The sequence below is a fragment of the Uranotaenia lowii genome, chromosome 2 (genome assembly GCF_029784155.1).
Source record: "Uranotaenia lowii strain MFRU-FL chromosome 2, ASM2978415v1, whole genome shotgun sequence".
NCBI lineage: Eukaryota > Metazoa > Arthropoda > Insecta > Diptera > Culicidae > Uranotaenia > Uranotaenia lowii.
Window position 1 is genome coordinate 334,205,352 of NC_073692.1, and position 13,397 is coordinate 334,218,748.

A 13,397-nucleotide genomic window follows, 5' to 3' on the forward strand; every position below is an offset into this window, starting at 1 on the left:
TCTCATTCATATCTTTCTCATCTAACATCGTATTGAAGATCTGAAGTGTGCATTTGAAAGCCTAGGAATTGTTATTTTTTTTATAAATTCATACAAAAATTATATTTTTAAGTGATAATCATAAAAAATTTACCTGAAATTAATTGTTTTTTTTTGAAAATTCACACTTATGATTTTGAATTTTTTTATGGTTATGGATTTAAAGATAATTTTTTAATGAATTCATGGAAAAACAAGAATTCCTACGCTTTCAAATGCACCCTTAAGATCTGCAATACGTTGTTAGATGAGAAAGATATAAATGAGATAAATTTGCATGGTTTTAAAAGAATGATCCCAAACTTTTGGCCTACTGAGGGGTGACCCCAAACTTTTGGACGATAACTTAAGTGTCTATTTTATTTATTAAAAGTACATTCTTAAATTTCCCAAACTTTTGGTCGGCAGTGTATATCACAAGCCCATACATCATGTGCTTCAAAAATCGTGTTGCATACATAATTTTATGAAAACACGAAAAATTCCCTTGATAATTAAATACTTAACCTACAAAGTATCACAAAATAACCTACAAGGTATCCCAAGTAACACAGATTAAGCCAACAGGCATTTTTGAGTTTTATTATTGTTTTATGAAGACTTTTTCATAGCATTCAATTTAAGAAACTGTTTTTTTTTGTAACATAGGAAAAGTTTTATTTATCGTGTGTTTTAAAAGAGCCCTGAAAGTTCCGCTAAAACTTTAATAAAGCACTATCTTAACCTTCCCATGCCGTTCGGGTCAATATGACCCGAAGCGCACATTTAAAATCTCTTTATCATCATTCCAATATCTTTTGACCCGAATGACAATTGTTAAAGGGTCTTTAATAAATATTAATAATAATAATAATAATAATCATTCCAATATACTGAAGAACTAGGAATTTTGACAGACCAAGTATGTTCTATGAAAAAAATGATCAAATTAACGTCAAAAAATTGAAATTTGAGTTTTGAAAATCGGTTCATTGGGAAATGAAATACAGCTAAGCAAAGCAAAAATTGGATAACGTTTTTTTGAAGCTAGTTTTTTTTCTACCGGAAGATCTGAGATAGCGGTCAAAACTTTCATTGGACCTCAACATATCTATGCACTGTCGGATAGATGGATTCTTGACGATTTCAAACATCAATGAAACACTTAAATACAGAAAAGCTGTTAAAAGTTATGAGCATTTTAAAAATAAAATTGATTTTTCAGACTTTTTACTTTCTGAACCAGTTTCTGATAACTTGGTAATACATATCGACTTTATTTTAAAATTTTGAGTAATAAGAACAAATTACCTACACAATGAATATAATATCATCAAAATCGGTTAACATTTACAGCCAGGAGAACGGAATCAAACTACAACTCAAATTTCCCCGAAACGGATATTTTGCGAACGGCATGGGAAGGTTAAGAGTGTTGTACAAAAAAGTTGCCAACGTATTGCTAAAGCTTCAATAAAAAACAAACTCTCCTGTTTTTATAAGGGCTTTCGTACCTGTTTTAATATCGGGCTCAATGCGCTTTTTATAGTAGCGTTCAAGCCAAGTAAAAAAAAACTGCTATAATTGGAACCGTGGATGACAGATTGTCAACGAGAAGAACGTAAATACGCTTTAACTTGTTTACCTCTTTTCGAGATAGCATAACCTGTTTTGAATGGATTTTGAATGGTGGCTTTGAGAGAAACGGGCTCTCAAATTGATTAAACACAACTAAATTCATCTGAAAAGTAAAAACAACTTTGTTGCATCCGCATTTAAATTTCAAAAGAATCGCAAATCAGTCCGCATTAATCGCTGAATTCTTGGGGTTCGAATAAAATTACTTATCTACTGTAAATAAATGTTTTTTTTTATGAATCGATAAGAATAAATGTAGTGGAGATAAGGGCATAACGAGCACTCAGGGCATAATGAGCACTCCTTTTTTCTACAAAATTACGTATTTTCTTAAACTAATTTTCATGAGTATTTGTTTCGTACTACCTATAGTATTAATTTTTCACCAAAAAAGAAATATCCTTATCATCTTTACAGAAAAATTAAATAATAACCAGCTTTTATGACCTTTAAATCATCTTGATCTGAAATGTACGCACTGCAGCATGATTTTCACATTGTTTCTCAATTTTTACCATCATAATTTTACTTATTTTTCACTTTAATCCATTTGAAAACGCGTTTCACTTAAATTTGTTGACCTAGGGCGAACAGAGCACTATTAATCAGGGCAAGATGAGCGTTTTCTGCCTTATAATCTAGCAGCGAATTCATTTAATGAAGTGAACTGAATAAAAGAGCTACAGCTTGACTTGTTTCATCTGTCGATTTGGCCTATTGGTAAGGTGTCGGAGAGGTAATCAGTAGACTCGAGTTCGATTCCTGTTCGAGGGGATTTTTTTTAACATACCATTCATAATTGATTTATTTTATTGTTACGTTATACGGCTAGTAGCATCACCCGTCAAACAAAACACCAGAAACATAATGTATGAGCATGTGTTAATTGTTTGAATTTTACAAACAGACCTGTATTTTGTTACTGCTTTGTTTGATGAATCTATGCCTCACCGTTTAGTGCAAAATTCATCGATCATGAATAAATGATAAATAAAAAAAAAGGCCTTGACCAGAAATCGAACTCGAGTCTACTGATTACCTCTCCGACACCTTACCAGTAGGCCAAATCGACAGATGAAACAAGTTAAGCTGTAGCTCTATTATTCAGTTGACTTCATCGAGTCGAATTCGCTGCTTGATTCCTCGGCAGAAAACGCTCATCTTTCCCCGAAAAATGGTGCTTATACTACCCCAGTGGGGGTTCTCATTATGCCTCATACAGGGACTGGTTTTCAGCTTTCGGCAAAAAATTTAAAATGCATTTTTGAACATTTTTATCTACTTTTTCAAGGGTTTCGAAATTTAAATTTAGCTAAAAATAATAACTTCACCAAAAATGCACAAAAAATCCGGTGGGCCATTAAAAAAATTTCTAAATTATGTAACTCCATGTTTTGTAGAAAAAATTCAAAAAATAAAGCACTTCAAAAACATTGAAATTTAGCTTGAAAGTTGCTACTTGTTATCCTTTTTTAAACTTTTCATAGATTAACTTAAAAATCATGATCGATTCAAAAAAGATGATTCATGAAATAAGAATAAGTGAAAGGTTTATAAACTTAAAAATTGTTATGCATTTATGCATAGTTTCATATTTCTAGCACTAAATACTTTTCCGCTGCTAATTAAAATACTGAATCCTGACAAGGACAATAGCTCGAAAATCAGTTTTTCTTAATGAAAATTGATGAATATTTTGTTTTCAGAAAACAAAAATTCAGAATTGAAAAAAACAAAGACAAACTTAGAGCAAGCTTAGAATGTTCCCTACGGACCCGAGGAAAACAAACCCACGTTCCAGTAAGAGATGTGTTAGCTGCGATGGACTTTGACTATATGTCTGAAATTTATCTTTTTCTAAAAGCTATCGATCTTCGTCTATAAACCTTTTATTTCTTCCTTTTTCTTAAAACAATAATGTTAAGTAGATTAAGGCAACCATTGTTAAAAACTAATAAACTGATTTTGGCTCCTTAAAACTAAAAGGTCCCGAGCCGTTTCAAATAAATGAATTATGAAAAAAAAAAAGACAAACTTATTAATAAATATCTCAAATAATTAAAATCGTTCTCTCACAATTTTTTCGAAAATTTCTTAAAACTGTACAATAAAATTCGATGAAGTTATTTAAAAAGATTCCTTTTATTAATTTCGAATTTCCTGAAATTTCCTGAATTTTCTATATTTTTACACAGATTTTGTCAATCTCCTACAGTTTTGGTGAAAGAGAGTTTATAAGTTTAAAAATGAATTAATGTTGAGTGAAATAAATAATTGATAACTAATGAACGAAACCTGGCTTTGAATTCGATTACTTCATTTGACTAAGAAGGAAAAAAATTTGATTAAGATGATGATGAATAATCTAAAATAATAATTTAAACTGTTTTGAAATTCGACAAATATCATAACAAAACCAAGCTTCTAATTAAACTTATTTGTTGAAGCCTGCTTAATAATTTAATGTTCACTTTAAAAATATCCAAAATTTAAATTTTGCCGAAACTTTTTTTTTAAATTTGTTGAAACTTCCTTATTGAACAGAAAACTTGTCTTACTTTTTTCGCAGAAGTCAAAATAACTTGCCGTCTTAAAAAGCTTGATTATTAAAATTAAATCTTTTATTTCTGTAAAGTTCAAATTGTCTAAAAAATTCCGATTTTTCTGTTATCATTTCACGCAGTAATATTAAAAAAAAGCCGATAGAATAAAAAAAACAATAACTGCATATTTGGATTTAAAAAAATTAATGAAAAATTAGCTTTAAAGTTTTTTCCTCTTCGGAAATATGTGATTTTTGTGGCCTTGTGTAATTAAAAAAAAACCTTTTGACTATGGCATTGAGCATAAGAAGAACAAGAAACACAAAACAAAATCGAAGTTAATGTTTGTTTCTTGAAGAAAATTTTTAATTAGCAGAGAAAATGTAATGACATTTTTTTTATAATCAAAGTGATAAATAGGAAAATTAAAATTAAAATTTTTTGCCTAATTCTGATGACTATCGTAAGTATTAAACGCCTGTCACATTTCTACCTATTTGTTGACATGTAAAATATGTATTCGATGAATGAATTTTGTAAGCTTCAAATTCTGAATTTGGTTGGTTACACTTCTTAATAAAAACCCCTTCTAAAAACAACCCATATTTGTGTCAAGATTTGAGTGTCAATACAGATGGTCTATTCAAATGAAATCTGAAATTTACAGAAATTTACGTCTTAAAATGAAATGTAAATTCCTTTCTTGAACTGAAAATTTTACTTGGAAAAAATTTCCATGGGGGGGGGGGGGGTTAAACCCCCGCCCCTCCACGTTCGCACGACCTTGTCTCATGCCAAATTTGGGCCATATCAGATCACGGCAAGGGGTCGCTCAACGAATCAAAAGTAATTTGTATGGGATTTTGAGACATTTTGCTTGGGAGAAACATGAAAACCAGTTTTATTTATGAATAATGAATAATAATGAATTGCAGAGGAAATTCCATATGGAATTTCCTCTGCAATATTCCGACCACTGTTTTCTCATTGAGCCGATAATACGACTTCCTTTCATAACTAGGAGGGATGAATGAACGGAACGTTTCAAACCACGTTGAATCTTCACCAAAAGCAGAAACACAATGTTCTTAGAATGTTGAATGGGTCGGATATTTTTCTGAAATGTTGTCAATTATCTCAAGCATTTGTGACAGTTTTTGACCATTTGTTAGGACGATAAACGATTGAACGATGATTATGAGTACGGTGATATATCATTTATCTAAACGCAAAAAAATGCAAATTTTCTTTTTGCGTGTCGCTACTTTGTAACAATAAATAACAAAACAGTATGAAGAGCTAATATTGATATTGAATCTATAGCATAAATATGAGCTTTACGAAAATTATCAATGAGTAGAAATACCGCCTTAAAATCCGTTGTTCTTGGAAAAATCTAAGGGATTATTATAAAATCACTTATCTTATATTGTGTTCTTTATCTATGAATATTTTGAAATTATCATTCAAAAATTGAGTTACTTCAGAAGTCATCCGAAGTAACAATCTAAGCTTTATTATGGTCAGCAGAACTTTTTTAGGATTATAGCATTAATCTTCATAAAAACTGAGGCCAATTCCATGCATCACTAGTACTCTTATAAAAATCTGGCTATTTGGCTCTTGTCTAGAAACGTCATCAAGTCAAATTTTTTTTCTTCGATTAAATAAATATGCTTTTATAAAGCTTTCATAAAACATGTAGGCTTAAATTGATCCTAGGCGCAGTACAAGGTCTCATGCCAAATTTGGGTTAGATCGGATCACGGGAAGGGGTCGCTCAACGAGCCCAAAATTTGTATGAAAATTTGAGACATTTTGTTCGGGAGGAACATGAAAATCCAGTTTTTATGAATAACTTTGTTCCCCTTCGGCCGTTTTTTTTTAACGGTTTTTCTTCAAGCCTAAACTATGACAAATACTTCATCCGAATACTACATTTCGATTTAAGTTAAGACAGAAAAGTTATTAAGCTTAAAAAAATAGTTATCTTTTTTAAGGGTGATATTCATCACTATTAATGAGTTACATTGCTCCGAACCTTTCGACGCAGCATAACCAGTGATGAATATCACCCTTAAAAAAGTTTCCCCAATTTTAAAGTATAATAACTTTTTTATCATAAGTCAAATCGAAATGCAGTCTTCTGATGAAATATTTGTCATAGCTTGGACTGTTTTCAAAAGAAATCGGCCGAAGGAAACCAAAGTTCCCAAGTAACACAGATCAAGCTAACTAGCATATGGATGTTTTATAATGGTTTTATTATGGCATTTTTTGTGCAGCTCGTTTTATGACGGTTTTATTAATGTCATGCAAAATGCTTAAATTCTTGAATCGACAATCTGTTTTCAGATAGTTTTGAAAACGCTCATAAATCTTTCATTAAACATACTGTTTTAGTTATCTAGAAAGAGTTAGGAATGCTATGTTTAAACTATAATAAAACACAAACTTAGAAGTTTGCTTCAAGCTTTTTTCTGCATGTTCTATAATAGCACTCAGTGCCTGATTATTAAACCGCCATAAAACTTAGTGACAGTTCTCGATCAAGATGTCAAAACAGGACACGCTCAGGCTAGATTGCACATATTTGAATTGGAATTCCCATTTTTACACATTTTTGATAAGTTATGTGTGTTGATTTTGAGTTAGAATTAAAAAAATTATAAAAATATATTAATACTTCGAATTAGCGGAAGTGGAATGAATAACTTTACAATATGGGTATTGTGTGAAAGGGTTCAAATAGGAGGAACAAAATTTAATGCTAAACGCAATCATTAATACAAGATGACGGCTGTTATTTTCAAAGCTGTAAATCACTGAATACATCATGAAACATTCTTAATATTGTTATTAGGTGAAAGTAATAAACGAGTAGAAGTCGAATTTCTTTGTCCGTCGCCATCTTAAATTCCAAGATGGCGGCTACCACTCAACTTAAAAATACTGTAAATGACTGAAAATCGCCTCAAACCCCTCCAATATGGGTATAAGTTGAAAGTGATGAACCAGTATAAGTCGAATTTTGTTATTTGACGCCATCTAAATTCAAGATGGCGGTTTCCGCTGAACTAAAAAATGTTGTAAATGACTTAAAATCGTATGAAACCCCATATTGGTATTGGGTGTAAGGGCTAAACGAGTAGTAGTCGATATTCTCTTTTCGGTTTACTCTGAAATGCTGTAAGTGGCTGAAAATCGCATAAAACAACTACAATACAGACCCCGATCGTTTTTGGCAACATTCAATTTTGACAACATCCGATTTTGGTACATGTGCCTAAATCGAACAAGTAACAGAAACAACATTATCTTATAGTTTTCGCTAGAATAGGACCAATACAATTTAAACATAATAGCATGATAGACATAATATAATGACATAAATAGCAAATATGGCAAAAAACAAAACTATCAACAAAACACTATAAGTGCTAAATGCATCAAAAACATGATAAAAAACTTAGTACTAAGTAAAAACAAAGGTGGGAAAAAAATCGTTCGATTTAGACAACAACCTTTCACCCAATGCCCATATTGTGGGAGTTCCATGCGATTTTCAGTGATTTACAGCATTTAAAAATTCAGTGAAAGCCGCCATATTGGATTTCGAGATGCTCCTGATAGCGATAGCGAAAGCGGATTACATTCGATTTTTAGTTATTTACAGCATTTTAAGGTTCACCGAAAGTCGCCATCTTGGATTGGCGTCTGATAGAGAAATTTCACTTAAACTGAATAAGCCATTTTACCCAATGACCATATTGTGGGAATTTCAAGTGACTTTTAGTGATTTCAATCATTTTAATGTTCAGTGGAAGCCGCAATCTTGGATTTCAAGATGACGCCTGATAGCGAAATTTGTATTCTACTCGTTGATCCTATTCAATTTATACCCATATTGTGGGAGTTTCATGCGATTTTCAGTGATTAACAGCATTTCAAAGCTCATTGAAAGCCGCCATCTTGGATTTCAAATTGACGTCCTATAGCGAAATTCAACTTCTTCTCGTTTAGCCCTTTCACCAAATACCAATATTGTGGGCCTTTCATTCGATTTTCAGTGACTAACAGCATTTCAAAGTTCAGCGGAAGCCGCCATCTTGGATTTCAAGATGGCGTCGGAAAGAAAAAAATCGACTTTTTCTAGTTTAGCCCTTTCACCCAATACCCGTATAGTGGTGGTTTAATGCGACTTTTTGTCATTTACAGCCCTAAAAGTTGAGCGGATGTCACCATCTTAGATTACAAGATGGCGTCTGATAGTGAAATTCGACTTCTACTCGTTTAGTCCTTTCACCCAATACCAATATTGTTGGGGTTTCATGCGATTTTAAGTCATTTACAACATTTTAAAGTTCAGCGGAAGCCGCCATCTTGGATTTCATGATGGCGTCAGACAACGAAATTTGACTTCAACTCATGATTTATTCAACGGGTCATTCAAAACCAATCCCTTTTCATTCAAAAAGTCTGTCCTCATTTACTGTACTAATGATTAACAACTCAGAAATGAGAAACTCAACCTTAGCGTGTAATTGGTTGGCTTGCGAGAGAAACGTCAAATCGTAGCTTTTTTTGGGGTCATCATTAAACCATAATAAAACTATGAATTGACTCACGCCATGTTGATTGCAAAATCGAAGGGCACAAAATGACGCCATGTTGATGGATTCACAATGCAAGCATTGGAAAATATTTTTTCAGGCCTTTTTCCATCAATTCCATCATGATTGACCATCAGATTTAACGAGGCGCATTTATTTTAAGATACTATTTCATATACATTTTACCTAAAATCTTGACTGGCAGTAGAAAAGAAGCTCAATATATGGTTAAAACATTGGTTTTTTTAGCTATTAATTTTACCAGATCATATCTGAATAATGCAATCATCATTCATCAACCATTATGGTTGCTGGAAAAAATAAAAAAAAAAAACTCCGAGAGCTGACAGAACCGAAAAAAAACAAAAATTTCTAACATGTTTTATAATAGCTTTTTAAAAGCTTTGGTGACCAATATTGATGACCAACAATTATATGTCTTGATGACGTTTCTAGGGTAGGGCCAAATAGCCTGATTTTGGCTTTATTAGAGTCCAGGTGATGTTATAGAATGCGCTTTAGCTTTTTATGAAGATTAATGCGATAGTCCAAACGATATTTTGCTGACCATAATAAAGCTTAAATTGTTACTTGGGATCCCAGCCATGAAGTACCTGATCGGGGAGAATTTCGGACGATCAGAACGAGTTTGGTGGGGCTTTTGGATTGCAACAGCTACGGCTCTAAGCATCTTGGGGGCCATCGTTACCTACTTGAAATGGGTTTCCAATTCGGTTTACATAAGCTATGAACCACATTTGATTCCAATATGGAAGGTTCCATTTCCGGCGGTTACGATTTGTCCTCTTATCAAACATCATTCCTATGATTTGAACCTTACGGAAACGGCCAGGAAAATACATCAAAATGAGAATGTTGAGGATTGGGAGTACTAAAGATTTTTATTCATTTTCCGGTATGAGAGTGTATGATTGAACTTTTTTCTAGGTATTTAAATCTAAGAGCTTTGTCTCACATTTGCTCGTTTATGCCTGAATGGCTTCCGTTTCGAAATCAACTTTCGATACCCTGCGGAGATATTTTGAAAAATATTTCACTTCCAATAGACGACGTTGTCTCCGTTTGTGTATGGAAAAACGAGATGGTCTCTTGTAGAGAAAAAATGGAAGAAACGTTAACTGATAGTGGAGTTTGCTACACCTTCAACTCAATTGCGGCGGAAAATTTATATCGATTGGAAAGTTTACATAAAAATTTCAAATTCACCAACAGATCTAAAAAATCGAACGATTGGTCTCGAGAAACAGGTTATAATAGTGATTCCAACATTGATGCGTTTCCCGAACGACCATTTGGGAAAGGTTTGGAGTATGGACTGTCTCTGGTTCTGTACGCCAGCTTGTTTGACGATAACTTTTTTTGTAATGTAAATATTTATTTATTTGTTCGAGTTATATTCATTCTAAGACTGCTGTGGCTTGCCTTTTATAGGGCCCAAGAAACGGATTCAAAATAGTCGTCCATGCTCCAGATGAAACACCGACGCTTGATCACTTTTTCTATCGATTGGGATTGCACGATAGTATGTCGTTGACGATAAGTCCACAAATTTCAACTACATCACAATCACTACGATCCCTGCCTTACCAAGAGTTTGTAAACCATAAACGGTTCTTGAAAATACTGATGTTTTACTGGTTGAATTTCTGTTTTTGTTCCAGTCGCCATTGCTTTTTCTCCAATGAACGATATCTGCGCTTCTTTAAAGTCTATAACCAGCGCAATTGCATCGACGAATGTATTGTAAACTTTACGCATAAAATGTGCGGTTGCGTTAAATTTTCCATGCCAAGAAGCCCGGAAATGCGAGAATGCGACGCGAGTGAGATTCACTGCTATTCGAAAGCGTACACAAAAATGTATGCCCTGGAAGTGGGAGATACTAACAACCATCCTTGTGGATGTTTGCCAGCGTGTACATCACTGTCCTACGATGTTGAAATTTCAAATCAGCCCTTGGATTTTAAATCTTATTTGAAAGCTTTAGGTGAAACGGAAACGAGGTGAAAATAAAACACACTAATTTTAACAATATTAACTATCTCAAGAATTTTCCAGCTATTTTGATATAGACGTATCCATGCTGACGATCAGTATCAAGGAAAAATGGATTTTGCCAACGATTCGTCAGGAGCTGGTCAGCTTCTGTGATGCCGCGGGAAGACTAGGAGGATTGTTCGGACTCATGATGGGTGCCAATTTGATAAGCCTCTTGGAAATCATTTACTACTGTTTGATCAAACCTTTGAGGAATGCTGGACGTGCATTCGCTATACGACAAGTTTCGCCTTGGCAACAGTGATTTTTGTTAACAAAAAATCAATGAAGATAGATTAAGATGTATGGTTTTTTTGAGTGCCATTTTGTTCCTACTGTTCCTCCCAAGCAGTGTAGAAAAAGATAAATCGTACTGTTAGCACTGACCACACTGCAAGAGTGAGCATTCCCATCTGCTGATGAAGAGAAATCCCTCCTCCAGAAAATTCTACTGCACAATGTGCAGAATTTTTATTTACATTGTATTCCGTCTCACGACATAACTTGACGAACATAATTCCTAAAATTCACTCGGTCCATGGCAACCGTTCTCCAATTCCTCGGGCACCCCACGTTCGCCAGATCACGCTCCACTTGGTCTAACCACCTCGCTCGTTGCGCCCCCGCTCGTCTTGTTCCTACCGGATTCGTAGCGAACACCTGTTTTGCAAGACAGTCGTCCGACATTCTCGCAACATGTCCCGCCCAGCGTATCCGGCCAGCCTTCACCACCTTCTGGATACTGGGTTAGCCGTAGAGCCGCGCGAGCTCGTGGTTCATCCTTCGCCTCCACACTCCGTTCTCCTGTACGCTGCCAAAGATGGTTTTTAACACTCGTCGCTCGAATACTCGAATAATGTACGCAGGTCCTCCTCGAGCAATATCCATGTCTCGTGCCCGTAGAGAACAACCGGTCTAATGAGCGTCATATACAGGATACACTTCGTGCGAGGGCTAAGTTTTCTCCACCGCAGTTGCTTGTGGAGTCCATAGTAGGCACGACTTCCGCTGATAGTTCGCCTCCAGATCTCACGGCTGGTGTCATTGTCTGCGGTCACCAGTGAGCCGAGATAGACAAAGTCTTCGACTATCTACAACTCGTCGCCGTCGATCGTGACCTTGTTATTACTGGACAAGCGGGTTCGGTCGGTCTCGGATCCGCAGGCCAGCATGTACTTCGTCTTGGACGTATTAATCATCAACCCAATCCTTCCTGCTTCGCGTTTCAGTTTGCGGTAGATCTCCTCCACCGCCGCAGACGATCTGCCGACTATATCAATGTCATCGGCAAAGCAGATAAGTTGACTGGATCTGTTGAAAATCGTGCCCCGCATTTCGCCCGCATTTCGGCATTTTTGGAGAATTTGCCGTAATGTGAATATCTGGTCCGTCGTAGACCGTCCCTCCATGAAGCCGGCTTGATGACTTCCCTCGAATCTGTTGCTTGTGGCGTTAGGCGGCGGAGTAGGATTCGGGACAACACTTTGTAGGCGGCTTTTATAACAGCGATCGCTCGGTAGTTCTCACAGTCCAATTTGTCGCCCTTCTTGTAGATGGGGCATATTATCCCCTCCTTCCACTCCTCCGGTAGCTGTTCTATGTCCCAGATCCGGACTATCAACCGGTGTAGGCAATCGGCCAACTTGTCCGGGCCCATTTTGATGAGTTCAGCTGCGATACCATCTTTCCCAGCCGACTTGTTTCTATTCAGCTGGCGAATGACTTTCTTAATTTCACTCATCGTTGGGTGTGGCTCCTCTACGTCGTTGGCTACGCCGGCGATGTACCTTCCCCCACCGTCTTGATCTCCTGCATGTGCGCCGTTCAGGTGTTCATCGAAGTGCTGCTTCCACTTTTTGATCACCTCACGATTGTCCATCAGGATGCCTCCGTCCATATCCCGGCACATTTCGGCTTGCGGCATGAAGCCGTTGCGAGATGCGTTGAGTTTCTGATAGAACTTTCGTGTTTCTTGGGAACGATGCAGCTGCTCCAGCTCCTCGAGCTCCTCCTCCTCCAGGCGGCACTTTTTCTCCTGGAAAATTCGGACTCACTGCCTCTTCCGCTGTCGGTGATTTTCCACATTTCAACGGGTGCCTCTTCGCACTACTGCCGCCCGCGTGGCATTCTCTTCGTCCATCACCCTCCTACACTCCTCGTCGAACCAGTTGTTCCGTCGAGTTCGCTCCACATTACCTATGACGTTCTCCGCAGCACTGTTGATGGCTTTCTTGATGGTATCCCAACAGTCCTCGAGAGGGGCTTCATCAAGCTCGCCCTCTTCCGGCAGCGCTGCTTCGACCGATTGCGCGTAGTCTGCCACGACCTCAGGTTGCTTCAGTCGTGCGATATTTAACCAAGGCGGGCCCCGGTTTCGTGTGTTGTTCACTACGGAGAGTTTTGAGCGCATCTTCACCATCACCAGATAGTGATCTGACTCGATGTTGGCGCCTCGACAAGATCTGACGTCGATGATGTCCGAAAAGTGTCGGCTGTCAATCAAAACGTGGTCGATCTGTGATTGCGT

The 13,397-nt window shown here is 36.3% G+C and overlaps 1 protein-coding gene across 1 annotated transcript; it reads left to right on the forward strand.

Annotated features, from left to right (window-relative positions):
• Nucleotides 1-9,935: 9,935 nt before the first annotated feature.
• LOC129742988 (pickpocket protein 28-like) lies at nt 9,936-11,135 on the forward strand. Its single transcript, XM_055734932.1, has 4 exons — nt 9,936-10,199; nt 10,265-10,425; nt 10,495-10,655; nt 10,882-11,135. Exons 1-4 carry the CDS (start codon nt 9,936-9,938, stop codon nt 11,133-11,135), a joined length of 840 nt encoding a protein of 279 aa, XP_055590907.1.
• Nucleotides 11,136-13,397: the final 2,262 nt, after the last annotated feature.

Excerpts from the sequence above, each read along its gene's own strand:
- LOC129742988 (XM_055734932.1), top strand. The coding sequence starts at position 9,936 with ATGGAAGAAACGTTAACTGATAGTGGAGTTTGCTACACCTTCAACTCA. Across the intron at positions 10,426-10,494 it reads CGATCCCTGCCTTACCAAGA|TCGCCATTGCTTTTTCTCCA; the intron begins GTTTGTAAACCA and ends TTTTTGTTCCAG. Across the intron at positions 10,656-10,881 it reads AATGCGAGAATGCGACGCGA|AATTTTCCAGCTATTTTGAT; the intron begins GTGAGATTCACT and ends AACTATCTCAAG.